General features: G+C 30.2%; 6 protein-coding genes across 6 annotated transcripts; 5 read left to right on the top strand and 1 right to left on the bottom strand.

Annotated features, from left to right (window-relative positions):
• Nucleotides 1–5,428: 5,428 nt before the first annotated feature.
• Nucleotides 5,429–10,166, top strand: GO595_001484 (Heparinase II/III-like protein; the record flags this gene model as incomplete). Its single annotated transcript, XM_067914287.1, has 2 exons — nucleotides 5,429–6,077; nucleotides 6,934–10,166. The coding sequence occupies 2 exons, from the start codon at nucleotides 5,429–5,431 to the stop codon at nucleotides 10,164–10,166; spliced, it is 3,882 nt and encodes a 1,293-aa protein (XP_067778476.1).
• A 191-nt stretch (nucleotides 10,167–10,357) lies between these two features.
• On the top strand, nucleotides 10,358–12,097 carry GO595_001483 (RasGEF domain containing protein; the record flags this gene model as incomplete). Its single annotated transcript, XM_067914286.1, has 1 exon — nucleotides 10,358–12,097. The coding sequence occupies one exon, from the start codon at nucleotides 10,358–10,360 to the stop codon at nucleotides 12,095–12,097; it is 1,740 nt and encodes a 579-aa protein (XP_067778475.1).
• Nucleotides 12,098–12,690: 593 nt separating this feature from the next.
• On the top strand, nucleotides 12,691–14,190 carry GO595_001482 (uncharacterized protein; the record flags this gene model as incomplete). The annotated part of the gene is made up of 1 exon (XM_067914285.1): nucleotides 12,691–14,190. The coding sequence occupies one exon, from the start codon at nucleotides 12,691–12,693 to the stop codon at nucleotides 14,188–14,190; it is 1,500 nt and encodes a 499-aa protein (XP_067778474.1).
• Nucleotides 14,191–14,294: 104 nt separating this feature from the next.
• On the top strand, nucleotides 14,295–14,726 carry GO595_001481 (uncharacterized protein; the record flags this gene model as incomplete). The annotated part of the gene is made up of 1 exon (XM_067914284.1): nucleotides 14,295–14,726. The coding sequence occupies one exon, from the start codon at nucleotides 14,295–14,297 to the stop codon at nucleotides 14,724–14,726; it is 432 nt and encodes a 143-aa protein (XP_067778473.1).
• Nucleotides 14,727–16,914: 2,188 nt separating this feature from the next.
• GO595_001480 (uncharacterized protein) lies at nucleotides 16,915–18,654 on the bottom strand (the record flags this gene model as incomplete). Its single annotated transcript, XM_067914283.1, has 1 exon — nucleotides 16,915–18,654. The coding sequence occupies one exon, from the start codon at nucleotides 18,652–18,654 to the stop codon at nucleotides 16,915–16,917; it is 1,740 nt and encodes a 579-aa protein (XP_067778472.1).
• A 168-nt stretch (nucleotides 18,655–18,822) lies between these two features.
• On the top strand, nucleotides 18,823–19,419 carry GO595_001479 (Rpl16ap; the record flags this gene model as incomplete). The annotated part of the gene is made up of 1 exon (XM_067914282.1): nucleotides 18,823–19,419. One exon carries the CDS (start codon nucleotides 18,823–18,825, stop codon nucleotides 19,417–19,419), a length of 597 nt encoding a protein of 198 aa, XP_067778471.1.
• Nucleotides 19,420–21,791: the final 2,372 nt, after the last annotated feature.

Raw genomic sequence — 21,791 nt, 5'->3', positions numbered from 1 at the left:
TTTAACTGTTTTAGTATCTAATCTCTTTAACATTATATTTATTAAAAATAAATAAAATGAAATTTATATATTTATTTTTAAAAAAAAATCAAAGATAGCATATTCTAAGATTATATAAAATATCAAACGATGTAATTGATTATACTATGTTATCATATGATTATGAACATTATAATAGAATTGATGTAAATCTCCCTGATCCACCTACTAGAAAATCTAAAATGATGATAACATCATTAACTTATAAATGTTCTATAGTAGTAATTGAAAAAGATGATATTATACAGATCAATAATTAAAAATATACTTTGAATGAACAATATACTAATATTAATAGTGAATTATTTATAATATCACTAAATGAATTAATTCAACACCAACATAATATATATAGTATCGAACTTAGAAATAATAGTCATAGAAATTTAAATAATAATCTCAATATATCAAAAATAATATTAAGAGTAAATAATAGTCTCAGTGCTAATTATCCTATAATAGTAAATAATGCAGATTTTGCAGTAGAAATTAATACTAATGATTTATCTCATTTAAAATTAACATTAATAGACGCTAACTTACATGAAATACATCTATTAAATCCAATGTATATAATTATAAGTATGAATGCTATGTCAGAAGAAAATGAAGATAACCTATAATGTCATATATTTTATTTTTATTTAAATATATTTACAGTGTTTCCAAAAACGATAAGTCAATCGATACGACGGTTATGGCGTGAACACAATGAATCAAATGCCGATGTCCATGGTCAATGCCAGAATGGAAATCATTCATCATTTATATGATGGAAAAAACATTTCTCAAATACGCCAATTGACTGGCCATGAACGTGATCTAATTCGTAAAGTAAAAATGCAAATCGAACAAGGTGATAATATGTTTTTATTTCAGAACAAAATTGGTGCACCAACGAAACGAACTAGAGAGCTTGATAAAGAAGTAATCAGATTAGTCACAAAAGATAGAAGGGCTGGACTTTGTAGGATTGCGAAAAATGTGACTGAAAATGGGGGTGCCCCAAATGGATATTAAAATTAAATGAATAAACCTTCCTAAAAAAGATAAGTAACCGTTTTTAAAAAAAAAGTTCCTCTTAGATATAAATAAAAATTTTACATTCACCACACCGACCTATCGTCTTTGGAAACACTGTATGAAAAATATAGACAAAAAATTTAAAGAAATTGATGAAAATTTTAATAAATAAGTAAAATGAATAAGGATGTATCAGATGATGCTTTAATTAAACCTATACATGAGAGAAATATATTTCATTCAAAAATGGTATATGTGTATTTATAGCTTTTATGGGATCAGGTAAATCTTATACATATTTAAAGATTGCAGCATATCAATAAGTTATATTTCAAGAACCATTTTTTGAATTAATTGTTATATGTTCGACTAGTAGTAAATTCGATGAAACAGTAAATAATTTCAAAATATTAATTAAAAAAAGTAAACTTGTAGCTATAAAGAATACTGGTTTATTAGATCATTTGAATAAATATATGAGACGTGTTTTGAAATATAACTCTATAGTTAAGTATATTAACAATAATTTTAAAGAAATAAATGAAGAGTTAACAAAAATATTGAATAAACACCATCTTAACAATAGTAATGACAATAAAAAATTATTGAAGTATGCTTCATTAAAGTTAATTAAAAATAACTGAAAGACATATCCTTATAGAATGTTATGGATTTTAGATGATTTTGCATCTCATTCTTTATTAAGATCTAAAGAAACTGATCTCTCGAGATTACTTAAAAAATTAAGGCATTTCAATACTAATGTTATCATATGTGTCTAAACTGTAAGATTTATACCTAAAAATCTAAAAAGGACGTTAAGTGATGAAATATTATTTCCAGGCATATCAAAAAAAGATTTTTATGGATTAATGAAAGAAAGTCCTGCTAGTTATTTTAATGTTGATAAGATGTGGAATGAATATAGTCAAATCAAAGATCAACACACAAGATTCAATATATGAAACCTAAAAGAATTACTATAACTTTACCAAATAATTTTTAAGTAGAAATAAAATACATTTTTTTATATATGATTATATTTTTTTTTTCTTACATGAATATGGAGTCATTTGAGAAGTATACTAAATTAGAATATAATGATAAATATAAAGTTGTTAATTTTTAATATTCTCATGACATATTAACGAAATGAATAAAAAGACTAGAACACCTATCAAACAATGTGTTATCTTCATTAATGTTAAGTTTTACGATGATAAACTTAATAATCATATTGAATTCTTTGAATCTTAAATTTATTGATAATATAGGGTGTTCCATTCCTACCGTAGTATCTCTTCATATAGAATAGATACAATGATATTTTATATATAAATAAAAACACTAAATGGAGCTTGATCAAAAATCAATCACAATATATCTCGCGATGAAGGGAATGTCAGCAAAAGCGTTTCATACCGAAATGGAGATCATATTGGGCGAAGAATGTATTTCATATTCAACAGTATGTAAATACCTCAGACAAAGAAGTTTTGATCAAACATTGTCACCTAACATTAGTGAACCGATTACCCCTATTGACGAAAAATGTTGATTTAAAAATTTTGAAAATTTTAGATAAATTTCCATATGCTTCAATAAGACAAATAGCTAAGTTAACAGAGATTCCAAACACTACTGTATATAGGCATCTTACTGAAAAGCTTGGCTATGAAAATAAACTTTTAAAGTGGGTTCCACATTTACTGACGAAAGATATTAAAAAACAAAGAGTCACTAAATCAATTCAACTTTTAAAGACATTAGAGATTGCAAGACATAACAGTTATAAATATTTTATAACAGGTGACGAGTCCTAGTTTTATTATGATTATTATTATGTTCGACAATGGATACCACGAGGAACACCACGAGGTACAATAAGCAAAAGGACTATTACGCAAAAAAAAGTAATGTTGACGGTTTTTTGGAATCCCCACGGATTTAAAGTTATTAACTTTCTTTCAAAGGGAGAAACATATAATTCACAATATTATGTAAAATATATTTTATCAAAACTTTTTAAAAAGAATGGTACAAATCCTAAATATGACACAAGAAAAATTACTGTACATGCCGATAATGCAAAACCGCATACGTCGAGATTCACAACTTTATATATGGACTCCAACAAGCTCAAAAGGGCACTTCATCCCCCCTACTCCCCAGATATAGCTCCTTCAGACTTTTTCCTATTTGGGTATGTAAAAGGAAAAATGGAAGGATTTCAATATGAGAGTAGAGAAGAAATTGAAGAAAAAGTGACTTCAATATTATTAAATATACCGAAAGAAACTTTGCAAAGCGTTTTTGACGAATGGGAAAAAAGACTTAAAAAAGTTATCGAAACAAATGAAGAGTATATTTAATAAACATTTCATTTTTATTAATAAATTTGAAAAAACTTAAAAAATGCGTGAGATACTACAGTTGGGGTAAAACACCCTATATGTTTTCTGAAATATCAGAAAAAAAGCTTATTAATATATCATCTTCCGAAGTTAACAATAATTTATTAATGCTGAGAATGAAATAATCAAATGTATTAAAAATAAACTAACAGAAAAATGTAATAAAATCAAATCCAAGATAGATGATCTAAATGAGTGTATCGATATTTTGAATGAAAATTATGTTGGAAGTCCCAATGAAAATTTAAACGAAAAAGTAAATGAATAAGTAAACACGCGAAATTTGATATGTAAGAGCATTATATAGTCAAATTGTATCAAAAATAATTATTTTTGTTCAAAGTTATTTGTTCAATAGAATATGTTAAAAATATAGTAATTTTTAGCAAATGTTTAAATTACGATAGATTTGATTAAAATTATAGTATGTCCTACATGTCCTGCTCGTCCACGTTCGTCCTAGGACATTTTACTTATAAATAAAGTAGGGGGCAGCAAAGCAAAAGGGCAATCACGATAAATGTGATGAAAACATCGTGTTCGTAATTTTTCATATTTTTGAGTGAGTCACGACTATGACATCTAACATAATGATAATATATGCGCATTTGCTATATATGCCTCATTAAATTTTCCTCTAATAATACCTATTTATAAAACACATAGACGGACAACATTATTATTATCTATGTTATAATATAATATCTATCAACAATACATATTTCAACGCTATATTTTTAACGATAAATATTATTATTAATTATGTTATGTATAAAAAGATATAATTAGAGAAAAATTTTATAAGCAAAATAAGCATTATAGCAATCATATTATATATATATATTATAATAAATAATGTCCGACCATGTCCTATATAATAAGTATAATTTCAGTAAGATATGATATAAAACACATACCTCTGTTAAAATATAGAAACTCACAAAAATTTGCTATTGTACCCTCTATTAAAAATATGAAAATCACTGACACGATGTTTTTATATAGATTTATAATTGTTGCCTTTTTGCCTGTTGCCCCTCAAAAAAATTAGAAGTTAAATGTTCTAGGACGACCGTGGACATCGTGGACATGCAGGACATACTATAAATTTAATCAAATTTATCGTATTTCTACAATATTCATTTATCATATATATTATCATTATTTATTTTAGGATATATATTTAAAAAAGTTGAACTTTTTATAGCATACTGAGCGAACGCAGTGAGTGAGCTAGGCTTGAGCCGAAGGCGATATAACACACACCTCACGAAGTGAGTGGGGAGTGAAATAAAATGGAACTCCTTTGTGTGTGTATTGTATTTTTCAATGGATTTATCGGTTACATTCAAATTACACCAAGTATATTGAATGACTCCAAAACTATTAACGTTAATAGTTACTGTAATTTTGATTGTCAGAATATTTCGTCGATTTTGTGTAATCAATACAAAAAATATGAGTATAGCGACGATTATTTCTCTTGGGTCCCTGATATTTATGTAAATTATACAAAAAGTGGGGTAAGTAAAAGTGAGACCATTTTGTTTTGAGATGTGTATCAATGGCATAATTAATTACGAAGAAAGTTGGTGGCATTAAAAAAAACATCATGATGATAGCTAATTTAAAAAACTCTAGAATTTTTATGAGTTGTTTTCGACATAATTATAATATTTTTTAATATGAGGAAAATATTAAAAATCTGTTTTGTATTTATTTATAAATACAACAACTTAATGATTGCAATTTCGTATTTAATCTTTTTGAGAAAAACGAAAAATTTTAAATTTTTTCCTTGTTCCGAAGACAAAATATTTAATTTGCTCTAAATATATTTCAAAAATATTAATAATCATGATATACAATAGCAAAAACATTATTTTTCACTTACAAAATTTGCCATTAAAAAAGTGGAAACAAACCAATATTGACAAAAAGTGACAATTTAGATGTCAGACAAAACAATCTGGATCCAATTCGATGTTCTTGATAAGATGTATTTCCTTGAATTCACAGGAGAAGAAACCTTCGGTGATGCAGTTCAGCAAATTAAAAAAGATTTTCGTGGAAGAGATTTGATATTTGTTGCTGGTGGTGAAAACATTACACAACAAGAACTTGTTGCTCTTAACAAGATACCAACACTTTCTAATGCTGATGGAATTGCTAAGGTTAGAGTCTCTGTTTCAGCTGGAACTGGCAGTGGATTGATGAGCTATCGATCAATAAGTTCTGGTTCTTACAACTCATCAACTTATACTGCTCCTACGTATACCGCTCCTGCGCCAACCCAAACCCAAAAAACTACAATTCCTGCTGCAAAACCAATTCCATCAAATCCAGCAGCAGTTCAAACACCTGCAAAACCTGCACCAGCTCCTCCAGTCTCTAACAAGAAAACCTCTTCAAGCAAATCAGATAACAAGAAACAATCTGGATTCAAATTTGCTACAAAGAAACAAAGAAAAGATCCAGCTGATTTCGAGAAAAAGATCAAAGAAGTTATGGATGTCTGGCCAAATGCAAACCAAGCAGCTGTTGAAGAAGCACTTCGTGATACAAATTATAATACCAACAACGCAGTTCTTCAATTAATGAGTAAATAATGGGATTTTCACCAAACTTAACTACTTTTCAACCATTTTTCAAATTTTTGCATTTAATTAAACCCCATTTTCTTTTACCTAAAATTTATTCTGTCAATTTTTTGACATTGTCAGTCAAATAGTGATGTAAATAAGGGTGCCCTGTATATTTTTGTCAGTATCATTTGCAAATGATATTTTTCTTTACTTCGTTTAATATAATACAAATATACCATTATTCTAGGTGATTTTAAAATCGAAATTTTTTTTCAAACATTTAATCAGTTGAGCTCATATTTACATATGAAAATTGTTTTATGATATTACTGTAATCCTTAATGGACAGAAATATCAGAGTAAGATTTTTGAACGATCCTACAAATAAAACTTGTCCCAACAAACCATTTTGGGATGAAACTAGTGCAATTATGCTTCATTTCTGTTCAATTTTTATGTGAAAAACGATGCTATTCCTACAGAAAAATTCTGTGAAAAGTTTAAACTTGAATCAGTTTTTACCTGAAAAAACACCATTTTGTGATATTTAAATTAAGTCACAAAAATGTTTGTCATTTGTTTTCTTTGTTCTATTCTCTCAATTATTCAAAAAAGATATTATGAAGATGAAGAATATTACTCAGATAATATTCCATTTTTGAAATTTTCCTCATATTCAAACAATTTTGGAAGTATAGAACGTTCTCCATCTGGGATTATAAAGCTTGATGATATAAAGCGTGCTAAAGAAAATATTAAAAAATATCAGTGGGCTAAAATACTAAAAGATACTATAATTCATAATGCCGATACATCTGTTTCATTTCTTACAGACGTAGTAATAAATGATTTTATTTCCATTGTAACACCAGGCGCACAAACATTTTGTCCACATTGTGTTAAAACAGGTAAAAACTGGAATGCTAAAGGAAGCTGGAGGTGGAATCCAAAACATCCGAATCAACTCAAATGTGGTGTTTGTGGACATGTTTTTCCATCTACTGAATATCCAGAAGATTATGTTGTTACTAGCAAGTATGATCCACGCCAAAGTTTTGCATATATTACTAAGGTTGGACCTGTAAAATGTTTAAAGTATGTATCATGTTCTTCTGCACCATCAATGATTATTCGTGGATATAAAATATCTTATATTATTTCTCGATTAACTGATTTGGCTTATACTTATGTTATTACAGATGAAGATAAATACGCTTCAACTGTGCGCAAAGTATTACTTCAACTAGCAGAATGTTTACCTAAATATCTTGTAGCAGAAGGTTATCCATATAATGAATTTGCAGATTGTGATCCACATTATGCTGCATTAAATCTTGAGAAATTACCAGATTCTAAATGTCGTAAAATTGCTGGTCCTGGTGTGGATCCTAATGCAACAATGTTTTCAGGTTATTGGGGTGCACATCGAATGAGTTCAAATGGTGATGAAGGAGAAAAAGTTAAAATTATTGCTACTTCATTTGATCTTACAATGGCATCAAATGTATATTCTGATGCTGATATTGAAACAATTAAAGAAAAGGTATTAATAGAATCAACATATTTAGCAATTGGAGATAAATCAATTAATAACAAATCAGTAATGAATTTAGCAGGTGCAGCAATTGTTGGCCTTATTACAAAATCAATTAAATTAATACATTTCGGGATTAAAGGATTTTTAACATCTATTTCAGATTGGTTCTTAAAAGATGGAAGTACGTCTCAATCAGCAATGTATGGACATAAAGTTCTAAGCGGACTTTTTGATTTCGGTTATGCATTTACTAATTATTCTGATCCATTAGATTATAAAGAACCTGATCGTTATGATCAATTAAACGTAGCAACAGATACTAAATATGATCAATGTTGGCAAAATTTAATATGGACTTCATACAGTACTTTTTTATATCCACCAATTGCTGATAATTCTCTCACATTTTCACTTCCAGATGAACATGCAGAATATGTAATGTATGGATTTCCTGGGAGATTTGATTCCTATGTGGCATCCAAAATGAGAGGGAAAACATTTTCGGCATTAAATATGTTTTTCTTTGATAATTCTAATTATAATTCAAGTATGGAATATAACTTCCCTGATATAGTATTTCCTTATTGGGCACAAGCTTATATTAGAACTGGTTTATATGGTGAAAAAAGTCTTTTGGTCCTTGATGCATCTGATTATGGGGGCCATCATCAAATGGATTCACTTAACATAGTATATTGGAAAGATGGATATGAATTACTTAGTGATTTAGGCTATCTAGTAGATCATGTTAATGGTTCTAAATTATATGATACTTATGTGCATAATACAGTATTAATTGATAGTAATAATCAAATTCAAGAAGGAAGAGGTGGTAACATAAGTTTATATGTTACAATTCCAAATGTTAAAGTTATTCAAGCTTCATCTAAAGCATATACACAATGTGATATATATAACCGAACTGTTATCCAAATCGAAAATAACAATAGTAGTTATCTTGTTGATATATTTAGAGTGAAAGGTGGAAATATTCAACAATATGTATTTCATGGTGTAGATTATAATTATACATTAAAAGGTGATTTAAATTTTTCGATTCCATTTATACAAAAGCCAAATCGTTTTGTATTTAGATTTTTAATGAATAATGTTGGAACTATAGAAGTCTCTGATCCTAATATCTCATTAATTAAAAGTGATGGAACTTTTGATAAAAACCAAGCAAAACCATTTCCTGATGTAGCACCAAAAGTCAAAGATAAAGATGAAATACCATCAGATGTATTATGGGGCATCGATCGTAAAGTAAATTATTCATGGGAATCAATTGAAGGTAAATATACACGTGGAGTTAAATTTACTATAAAACAAGGCAAAGGTGGACTTTATATTGGAAACACACGAGGAAAAACAGCCAAAAATGGATTTAAAGGATATGAAAACAACAAAGTTTATATCTCATTTTGGATGCGTGGTACTATAATGCCAACTATTAAAGTAGCGTATTGGAAATCAGGTCGAGAAAACGAAACTAGTTCAAAAACATTTGGAAATTTCCAACTTTCATCATCTGCTATTAAAAAAGATGAATGGACATTCTTCGAAGGAATTGCGTCACTTGGCGCAGATATGTCCGATCAAAAATATGGGATAACAAACAACGAATGGAACATAAAATGGTTAAAAGAAGATCAATTTACGTTTACTGCATATTTCCCTGCTATCAAAGAACAAAAAGTTGTGTATCAAGATGGCTGGGGCCAAAGACATGTCAACAATTCTGATGCAGGAAAGACGTTACCTTATTTCATGGTAACAGATAATGGCACAAGTAATAACATTAATACTTTTGTAGCTGTTTATGAAGGATGTAAAAAAGATGAATGCATAGTGAAAAATGTTAAAAACGTAAAAATTAATGAAGGTAACGTTGCACTTGAAATTAATACTATCAATGGAAATGATTATGTATTAAGTTCCTTCAATAATAATAGAATTAATGAATTTGGTTATGAAACTGATGCATCGGTTGCTATAATTTCAAATAATTATACAATGATTGGTGGTACATACTTGAATGATACAAAGAAAAGACTACATGTTCAAGCACAAAAAAAGAATTGGTTTGGGAAAATTAATAAGTTCGAAAATCCAAACTATAACGATAGCTACTTTGAAATAATAACCGATATGCCGATAGAGAATTTCAATGGGCAAAGTCTATCGGTCATTGATGAAGGATTTGAAAGAGCTTACAGAATTTTCGGCGTGGAAAAAATAAGCAATGGGTATAACGTATACACTAGAAAGAATGGATATGGATTTAGACTTAATAAGACTGGAGAATGGAGAATAGCAAGTGTATCACAAATGGATATAAAATACACGCCTGAAGTAACTTCGTCACCTAGCTCAAGAATATCTGAAAGTGTAACGTTTGAACCAGATTTGAAGCTTAACGCACATGGTTCATTTTTGACTTGTCGAGCAATCGCAGGAATTGCTGCAGTGTGTATTGTTGTGCTTGTTGGTGTTGCTGCTGAGGTAGCCACATTCATTTTGAAATCTAAAGCAAAAAACAATCAACTCTCCAAATCTTTCTACTGATTTATAAAAATGACTAATTGACAATCAACAAAAAAACATTTTTCTCTTTGGAAAAGATTCAATAAGCATAATATCGTTTTTTATACTTGAATATGATTATCACTGCAGTGTTTGTAATTCCAAATTAAGCTCATGGATTTGGGGCGCCTCGAAATGACACGTTTAAATAACCGCTGTCATTTAGTCCTATTATGTCATCGCTCCCAGTTTCAGATGCTAGTAGCACTGGAAGTAACATTGCACCAACTCTTACACAAGAACAACTTGCTGATGAAAGAAGTCATTGGCTTCCTCGAATTCTTGAACAAAATCCACATTTATTGGAGCTTAGAGAAAGAACTTTACCTTGGACTGGAGGTTATTCTTTTGCTAATGTTGTACACACTGCGATGACTGCATCTCCAACACCAGTTAACCGTCATGCCATTCTTCAATTAATTGTTAATCATTTAAACGCAATTGGCATGAAAAAGACTGCAGAAACCATTATCAAAGAAACTGGTCACAAATTTCAATTATTTGATCAACCATGGGAAAAAACAGATTTATTAATTTTATTATCTCTTGGTCTTTTACCACGTGAAGACCCTTGGAACATACCAAAAGATCCTCTTGTACAATTTGTTGAGGAACCACTTGAAGAAGACTTCTTTGCTTCTCCATATCGTGAAGATCCACATGATCTTTACCAAGAAATTCTCAATCCAGAACTAAATATTACGTTCACTGAAGGTCCACGTGTATTCAAGAACATTGCTACAGCCTCTCTCAAACGTCTTGTTGTATGTCTAACATTATCACCTCCAGATTTCATCACCAGTGAAGATTACAGTCAATTTTTCTTGACACTTCATTCAATTACTTCTTCTCAACACTTCTTAGAGCATCTCATTGCACTTTTTGATCTTGATTTCTCAGATCCATCTGCTGTTGAACAACTTAAGCCAAACCAAAAGGAAATCCGCGTGACCGTAATAAATCTTATCAGTCGATGGATTAATTTCCATGGGCTTTTCATAGGCAAGAAGACTCTTAATTTGATATCAACATTTATCAGACGTATCATAGATGAGTCCGAAGACTTAATGGGGTCCAAAGATTATCTTAACAACATCCTTACCGACATGGAGAACCTTACCTTTAGTCAGAAGCAAGAACAAAAATCAGTAAATCTTGAGCCACCAATCATCCGTGATCCACAAGTGTTGTTTAAGCCATCTCTTACACTTGTTGATCCTGAACCAGTTGAAGTTGCTCGACAGATCACATTATTGTCACATGAAACATTTAAGTCAGTTCATTCACGGGAGTTCATGGAAGCTCTCATGAACAAGAAGTGCACCATCCAAACGCCCACACTCGCAGAATTCTTTGACTTCAACGAGAAATTAAGCAAAATCATTTTGGAGACCGTTATAACCTCTAACGATAGAAACGGTTCTTTTTCACGTGTATTAGAAATTGCTCAATCGCTTGATTTCCTATGTAATTTCCAAGCATTATCAGCTATACTTAATCAGTTGTCACGTGAAGAAGTTTTATTTGTCCTAGAGGCTACAAAAGAACAACGCGATATGATTGACTCATTATCATCAAAATGTGGAAATGGAGTCAAATCATATGATGACTACTTAACAACAGTCAAATCGCGTTATGATAAGAAAGAGCCGGCGATACCAAACATTAGTTCCGAATTAAAATTTGCCGACTCGAAGAAGGCGCCCGATTTCATTAACAACTTGATCAATTACTCAAAGAGAAGGCAAATGGTCGAAAAGGCGTCGATGTTTTATCAGTTCCAAAACAAATCATATCCATTCTTCCCAGTGCAACAGATCCAAAAAGTCATAAAAAGAGGAACAACAATGTCTGACAAAGCTATCGAGAATAAAATTGTTGAGTTGTGGCGTAATTTGAAGAAATTACAGTGAATTAAATGTGTGGACTTAATAATTATTGTAATCAGTAAAAACGATTAAATATCTCACAATACGAACTTTTTGATAACTGAATTGAATATTTCAATGTTAAAACTTAAGTTTCTACAACACCAAATGTTGAATTTCCATTGGCGCAATTGTTGCTTTTGTGATCTTATGGTCAGTATTATTATATTTGTTGTTAAACGCAGTAACAAAAATATACCAATGAAAGATCCAAGAAAATGATAAAATGACTTCTTCGATTATTGGAAGCAGAGCTACTGAGGTAGGACATCAGGATGTGAGCCAAAATATAAATAATGAAGAAGATCAATGGATTTAAATCAAGAAAAAAATTATGTAATAAATAAAAAAAAAATCTATAAGAGGGAATGCAATTTTGAATATTTTGTGAATGGAATCGTTAAAAATTATTTTGAACATCATAATGATCGATAAGGAGAATTTAATGTACATTAGTTTTTGGATGTTCGAATAAAATTCTTCTGATAGTACGCATCGTTAAAAGCACTTTTTATTTTGAAGTAAAAAGTTAAAATGTACGTTAAAAACACGTTACAAAGAGTTGGGTACATAACAGAATGTACAAACCAGATTTCCCAACCAGAAACCACATTGAGCTACAAAAGTCGCATATTCAAATAGGCTCTCGGAAAGGTTCTCAATGGGAAACTACATATAATTCTACAATGAAGCCTCAATCTAGAGATGTATCTCCACAAACAATTGATACAATAGCTCTTCAACAAACCCATTGGACAGTTGGAAACGACTCAAGTGAAAAAATTTCGGAAGCTCATTCAGCTTATCATAAATATAATGTTCAAAATAATATTAATCCAGCTTATACAAGAAACCAAATGATGAGAACAACATTTAAATTAGGCGATGGTTCACCAATGGAATCGCGCGTCAATAACATGGCAACAGCATCACATGCTCCCAAAAGGGAAAGTTTCAGAGAACAAATGGAAGCAACGCATTTTGAAATCAAAAACCCATACTCAAATGATAAATGGGAAACAACAAATCATGCCGACTTTAAGCCAATCAAATCTAATCCTGCACAAACTGTTAATTTACAACTTAACAAGGGCGAAGGAGCAAAAGCGAGTTTTGGAAATATAGAAGCTCCAATGGAATCTATAAATCACAGTACGTATGTTGATTTCTCAAAGAGGCCCAATGATATAATTCGAAATCGTGTGACAACAATTTCTGGAAATCAAATTGAATTTGGTCAAAACACAACGAATAAATGGCAACGTACTAACTTTGTTATAGGTACAGACAGACCAAGTTATTCTACAACAACTGGTGATGCAACTAGAAAACCACAAAGTGCATACGTTGACCCAAAGCTTGCTCACCAGCGTAGGGTTGACTTTGGTAGGTCTTCGTTTGCGACTGGCTATAAGTATCCATCCGTTACAAGAACAACGATGCAGGACGCGATCCAGCCCCACCCAGAATTTAAACCGCCGCCGATGGCTGACAAAACCGCTTTTGTATCGCATCAAGAGTACGTTAACACCAATGAAAGACCAACAACTACTAACAGAGCTACATATAAACCTTGTAAATATGAATATGTAGCACCTATAAATAATAGACTACAAGAATCACATGCATCATTTGGTTCACCTTATATTAATGAAAATCATACACTTTATAATGATACATTTAAGAAGTTCGATAACTCTCAAAATAAAGTCGACATGGAAGCTATTAGAAATTTCCATATGTCACATCACTCAGATTTAATGAGAACAGATGCGAAAACAGAAATTACAACTAATCAAGCATCTTACACAGGATTTCCTGGCTTTAAGCCACCTCCAACTTGTGATGCTCTTAAAGGAAGTAATAATGTTGTTCCAAATGATCCAAGATTTAATTTGAAAAAGTCAGCAATGAAAGAAGATTATATTCCGTACAAAAATGCTTTGCCACCAAAGCCAATTGATAATCATTTACAGCAATCTCATATTCAAATGCAAGGAAATCAGTCTAGTTATAGCACAACTCAAGGAGATTACTTCCAATTCAAAACTTATAGAATGCCGAATGAACAATCATAAATGTGTTTTTATATAATAAACAAATGTGTTGATAAAGATTTTTGTTGTTTTTGTTTGCATTGTGTCGACCGTTTGTTTGGGGCACCCCTACTTCCAAAGCCAAAATGGATCCGCTTGATAAAAATAATGGCGTGTTTGATTTTTCCAAGTCAAAAAATCCAATAATGGATGCCTTTGAAATGGCGGCCTCTTCACTTGCTGTTCACAAGCAAGTACCAAATGCAAAATTTTATCAGATTCCAACAGAACCTCCTAAGCAACAAAATATTCAAATTCCTAATCAACCAAGCCAACCACAAAAGCCAGATGCAGTTCCTAAACAAATTCCTCCCAAACCATCACTTCCACCACAAATTGCAGTTACTACCAATGAACTTCCAGTTCCATCAAATGTAACAATATACCCGCCTCCTATAGCAGACGAGTCAGATCCAGATCGCACTCGCCTTCTTCACAGTTGGTACTGGGCTGGTTACTACACTGGTCTCGCTGATGGTAAACGCATCTCTTCTCATCCAAATGTATCACAAAATTAATGTTTCTATATAAACAACACATTTGTTCTTTTTCTTATAATGTTTTTCAATTTATGTAAGGAAAATCCATATTATTTAATCACTATTTGGCTAACTCTAATCTTTTGATTATGAAGTGAAATATAATTTAAATTATGTGCAAAATTAAATACATACATATATATAGGGTGTTCAAAAAGTCCTGACCCCCCCTCCTATTATGGGCTGTGATTAGTTTATAAATAAAATATTCATATAATATTAAAATATAGTTAATGAAGATCTTATATATGTGAAATATGTGATTTTTGATTAATTGCATATCGAGAAAAATTTAATTTAAATTTTGGTGACGCAAAAAATTTGAGAAGAACCGTCACTTTTTTTCATGGATGCCGTCGAACAAAGATTCATTATTAAATTTCTCTTCTCTAAAAAAAAAAAAAAAGATACAAAGCCATATACAGAGAAATGTTCACTGTCTTGGGAAATAATACAGTTCATATAAGTACAGTCAAAAAGGAGTATAGAAAATTCAAAAATGGTGACTTGTCATGCCTTGATGAGGAACGTACAGGGGAGACCCCCCATCTGATCTTGTTCATCCAATTTCAAAAAATTCTTCAAAAGCAACCATTTATTTCAGCCCGCTTAATTGCAAAGCAATTATCAGTGACTCCAAATACTGTATTAAAAGTTCTTTATGAGGACATGGGGTTGAGGCGCTTCACTAGGAAATGGGTCCCCCATGATTTGACGGAAGAACAAAAATTGGAAAGAGTCGATATGTCAAAATCAATTTTAAAAATATTAGAAAAAGCGGAAAAGAAAAATTTCATTAATATAATGACTGGGGATGAGTCATGGTTTCTATTTTTAATTATCAAAGTTCTTATATGTATGCAGCATCACGAGATGAAGTGCCAACCCGTACCCAAAAGAAAATTGACAGTGAAAAAAATCATGCTGACAATGTTCTTCAATGGAAATTCCCTATTATGCATTGATTTTCTACCAAAAGGCAAAAAATATAATCAACGCTATTTCATCGATAATATTATTGAAGAAATAATTAAAAATACAAATGAGGATGAGGATCAATTGGACTTAGATCAAATGATGATTCATATGGACAATTGTAAAGTTCACAAAGGAAATTTAGTTCAACAAAAATTAAATCAAATAAAGCTTAAATCCATTCCGCACCCACCTTATTCTCCTGACATCAGCCCATGCGACTTTTGGTTATTTGGTTATTTAAAAAAAATATTTGGAAGATAAAGAGATAAAATCGAAACATCAATTAAAAACTCAAATTTTAACGGCATGGGAACACGTCAATTTTGAAGAGCTTCAAAGCGTGTTCTTGGAATGGATCAAAAGATTGAAGTGGATAATAGAAAACAATGGAGAATACTATATCACATAAATAAACAAGAATATCTAAAATTGTTTATTCATTGAGATAGGAGGGGGGGTCATGACTTTTTGAACACCCTATATTAAGTGGTTTGTGACACAGTGTCAATCTATCGATAGTAAAAACTATAATTTTTATTGAATCGTAGTGTATAAGATGTAAATCTTTAAACAATTTTTATCAGACAAAATATTAATATTATAAATCAAAAGAACAAATTCAAATCACAAACAATATGTGATTTATTCATAATAAATAATACGAGATCGATTATTGATGATCTAAGTTATTATAATGCTTATGATGTTGTCAAAATAAAAGAAAAAGATATGTATGATGACAAAAGGTTTTCTGAAACATACATAAATAATGGATGAATAAAGATAAATCACAGGAATTAAATTAATGACAAATCAAAGAACCGCAAACACCATCATATCGAAAATGCAAGCAAAAGAATAATAGAAAAATGAATCGAGAAGATTACAGAAGAATAGGAAATTATTGAAGAATTTGGCTAATAGTGTTAAAGATGTGGTTGGTAAATTTGACTAGTGTTATGATTTACGGTTCTTTTCACTTCTTTTTGTTCAAGAAGGAAAATCAATAATTCCAAATAAATTCGAATTCAAATCAAATGATTAAACAACATAAAATTTATTATTTATCTATTATAATGATGAAATTTAATTGACAATAAAATAATAAATAATTTGTATGTAACCTATAAAAACAAAAATATCTTTAAAAAAAATTACTCAAAACCAAACAATTTATAAAAATTTTTTTTCAATCCACAGATTGAATTGGTGTTTTTGCTCTGTTATGATTTATCACATCATTTTTAGGCAAAAACGGCTGGTAATCTATTACTTGTTCCATTGCTGCATTCTCCTCGTTAACATTTTCGTTAATATTTTCTATTTCGTTTCCGATATCTCTCAAATAATATTTTCCGTCAGCGCCTTTAAGGAATTTTTGGTTCAACGCGAGTAATCTCGAGTTTCTTGCCGGCACTAATTGGGCAGGTTGTGTTGAACCTTTAACATTTCTTTGATGAATAGTATATTGCCCATTTTCATGTAAATCGTTTTGTTTTTGCAATGATTTATTTAAATTTTTCTCATTACCTTTAAGAGGTGGTAATTTATTTTTGATGTTACTACAAGTTTTTTGTAACAAAGGATTCGAAGGGAATAATGTCATTAACATATTATAAAATTCTTCTCGTGTAATTCGAATATTTAATTCATTTTCGGCATCAGATTTATCCATTTTCAAGTTAACTAATGATTTCAGTTTTGTTATTTGTTCTTTTAATTCAGAGATATGTGAAAGTTCTTTAATAATTGTTTTAATATCAGAATTGTCGATTTTGACATTGTTCGAATTAATTGTCGATAACAAATCAGTAATCATTGATTCAACTCGATTCATTATTATATTCGATATGCGATATGTTAATTTAACTTCGTCAACATTCGAATTACGTAAATTTTGACTATTCGTACTCATTAAATTCATTCGCTCTTGTTCACTAAGCGCTGTTTTCTTTCGTAACCTTTTCCGTGATGACATTTCTTCTCGATTTTCTTCTTCTGCTTTATTTTTATCTAATTTGCAAATCGTTTTTATGTTTCGTCGATGACTTTCAATATGTAACTTCGATTTATAAACATTACTTTCTTCAATGTGTCCATTAGTATCGATACCAACATCACGAATTTCCTTTTCTATTTCTTCTTGTTTATCATTATTAGTATTATATTCGAAGACTGAACTTTCATTTTCATTTTGTTCTTCTTCTTCTTCATATTGATCACTTTCACCAAACATATTCATCAGTTTGTTCATGTTATTGTTGATTTTGTTGCGCTTTTCTTGATATTCTTTGTCTAGTTTTGCACTGCTTTGCCGAAGTCGAGCAAGTGAAATTTCAGGATTATCTTCATCGTAAAGATCAATGTCATCACTTAGAAGTGGTTGATTGGATTTTTTGGCATTACTCAAAATTTCGTTAAGTTCGGAAATAGTTACGTATTGGTTATTGTCTTTAAGCATTTGTTCTTCGTTATGAAATTTTTGGATTTCCATCTCAACAAGCTTAGTGGTTCGTTCCATCATTTTGTCATTCTCAGTACGTTGACGTTGGAGTTCTTTTTGAAGACTTTGAATAGTAGATGATATTTCGGAATAATCATCATTACTTTTGGAATTATAAAAACAACGTTGATCAAAGGTTTCAAAATCGACTTTGGTTTTTAGCTCGTTGGAGAGATTGGTGATTGCTTCATCATGCGATTTCGCTTTTTCAAGAGATTCTTTTGATAAGTTTTGAAGGTTATCAAATGCTTCTTCTAATGAAACACCATCAAGACTACTTGGAAGCATATTTTCTACTTTGTCAATTATCTTGCTTTCAAGGCTTTCAACTGTTTTTGAAATTGTTGTTATTTGTGCTTGTAAATCTCGAATTTGTGATTGAAGTCCTTTAATAGTTGTCTGCTGATTAATATTAGTTTGAAGCATTTGCGACATGCTTTTTCCAAACATATCAAATATTGTATTCATTGTAGAAGTTTCGATTTCATCTGTTGTTTGTTGCATTTTCTATTTAACGTATTTTGAAACGGTTTCTTTATTAAACGTCTCTTTCCGATAACCGTTTAAAAAGCGGTTTTGGTCGGCCTTTTTGCGATGTCTATAGTTATTGATGGTAAAGGACACGTATCTGGTCGTTTAGCTGGTGTTATTGCTAAACAATTACTCAACGGAAGAAAAATAGTTGTTGTTCGTGCTGAAAGCATTGTCACAACTGGTGATCATCGTTTTAATTATCACAAATATCGTCGTTTCTTAAGAAAGACAACTAACTCAAACCCACGCCATGGTCCTTTCCATGAACGCGCTCCAGCTGAAGTATTCGCTCGTACAGTTCGCGGAATGGTCAATTATAAAACAGCTCGCGGTGCTGCTGCTTTCGCCAGACTTAAGGTTTACGAAGGCATCCCAGAGAAGTACGAAGGTGTCAAGAAACTTGTTGTTCCAACTGCTCTTCGTGTTGTTGCAATTCGTACTGATCGTCCAGTTACAACACTCGGAAAGATTTCAACGACATTCGGATGGAAATATGGTCATGTTGTTAAAGCACTTGAAGAAAAGAGAATAGCAAAGGCAGCTGAATTACATGAAGCAAAGAAAGCAGAAAAAGAAAAGAAGGCACGCGCTATTGCTGCTGCTAACAAACAATTAGGTGCTGCAGCTGTTAAATTCCTCGAAACATACGTAGAGTAAACATTTTACATTTTTGCAACCAAAATAATATATTGAAATAATTCTATAAGCTTATTGATTTCACTTTTTGATTTTTTGTATAGTTTATGTGACTTGTCAAGTAAACCATTTAAAAAGATATTTTGTTTATGACGAAGGAAAATTAAATTTGACAACATCACATGATAAAGAACAAAACAGAAAGAAAATAATGACCAATGGCTATAGTGCAACTTATATCTATTTTAGTTTCAAACGTTTTATCATAATAAAAATAAATATTATATTTATTTTCATTTTATTACATTTCATTGATGAGAAAGAATTCCGATTAACTTTAATTAAATTTCATGTTCTCATCACATATAAAACAACTTTCGATTGCTATAAAATAATTATAATTATAACTATCTTCAATTCAATTGAATATAATCTTCTTTTAATGAATTTAATATCATGATTAATGAATCAGTTTATGACTTAAATAAATCTACATATCTTGTAATAAAAAATCACACATTTAAATGAAAAGTTTTGATTTATGGTAGACATTTCCATCTGTAATTAAAGGTTTCTATACCACATTCTTAATCTACTTCTTTTTAACAAATTCGTTATGGAATGAATTCAAACATGCGAAGAGAGAACCTCCTGATGATACAGTCTCTTTTTGGTTTGCTAATGACAACAAAAAATTTTTTGTTATTTCCTTTTCTAAAAATTGGTGGAAACTAAAACCTTTTAACAATGTGTTACCACCTGAAAGAATTATGTTATTTAACAAACTATTCCTCACATTATCATCCAACTCATAATGATAACAAAAAGATGTTTATTAATTTCATCAAATTTATATTAACTGACAGAGTTGGGTGAAAAAGTACTCAGGACAATCAATATGTTCTCTTATCAATGGAAAAATGTTCCATCTGGAAGTCGATGATATTTAAAATCATAATAACAACATTCCTTAATCTTCCGAACATTTGAAATTCAGATGTTGTTATTAGACGAAAGTCACTTTAAAAAATGAAATGTTGGAGCATTTTTGTAATACGATCCCTGCGAATTGGAATAGTTTTCTTATATATAAGAACAAGTGAATCTGTTAATTCGATAAGGATGAGAAAAGAGCTTAATTATATAATATCTTTAATTTTTTTTAATACAAAGGAATTCTACAATCAAAAAATTCTTTGTGCTCCAATCAAAAATCATTGATGTACAGATGTTAACATCGAAACATTACTATAATAATTATCGAAGAATCCGTACGAATTTCTGAAACTGAAATGATACCAATCTTAATGTTAATACAAAAAAGAATCAGTTTATATATACAAATGAATTTTCTCTAAATTTCCATCACATGTTTCAGTGCATTATTTACATTCATCACATTGCTTATACTTAGAATGATATTTAAGAAAAAAATAGTGAAATGAAAACAAATGTTTATTATTAGTTTTGCTTATTTTTCATAATTCGATATCCTTTTCTTCAACATCATTTCCTTCACTGCTGACTTGTTTGTTATTTCTTTTGCGAATTACCAATAATACTATTAAAACGGCAATTAATATCACAACGACAGAAACACATATTCCAACAGCTATTGCGACGGTGTTATCATTGTTTTCAGTTTCACTTGTTTCGAATGTGTTATCATCATTTGATGTAAACAATGATTGCGCGATTTTACTTATTCGGAAGCTAACACTAGAAAAAGTGGAATTAGAATAATAATCAGTGATAACTGAGTCATAATAAGATATTTGTGTATCTAAATATATTATTCGTGTATATAGTTCACCACGTCTTGTTTTTATACTAAACACAGAATGTATTTTTGAATTTGATATGAAAAGTGAATCAGTGACTGAATTTGTAAGTGATAATGAATTAATTAATGCAATGGAATGTCAAATCAAATTGTAATGATGGATTAAATGTATTCGACTGAGTAAATGTATTTGAATGTGAATATGCATTCGACTGAGTAAAAGATTGCGTTATCAATGAAGGACATCCTTCAACTGTCGCTCCTTTTAATACTTTCAATGTTACAAATGTTTCACCAGTATACGAATATAATGTCATGACATACTTTGGGGGAACACCATCAAAAACATATGATCCATATAATGGATTTTAGTCACCATAATACAACTTAAATTAGAACAATATCTAAATGCATTTTGTCCAATATAAGCAACAGAAGATGGAATTTCAATATTTGTTAATACTCGTTTCTTTTTACTTGATCTATTAACTGGATATTCCTGTTAGAAAAAAATTCATGTATAAGAAATTTGATAATAATTTTCAAAAATTAAATTTTGTAGAAATCTCATATTAAGCTTAATAAACATGTTCTATTAAATGTGCATAAA

Source organism: Histomonas meleagridis, assembly GCF_020186115.1.
Source record: "Histomonas meleagridis strain 2922-C6/04-10x chromosome Unknown contig_14, whole genome shotgun sequence".
NCBI lineage: Eukaryota > Parabasalia > Tritrichomonadida > Dientamoebidae > Histomonas > Histomonas meleagridis.
This window is presented reverse-complemented; position numbering and strand designations above follow the sequence as displayed.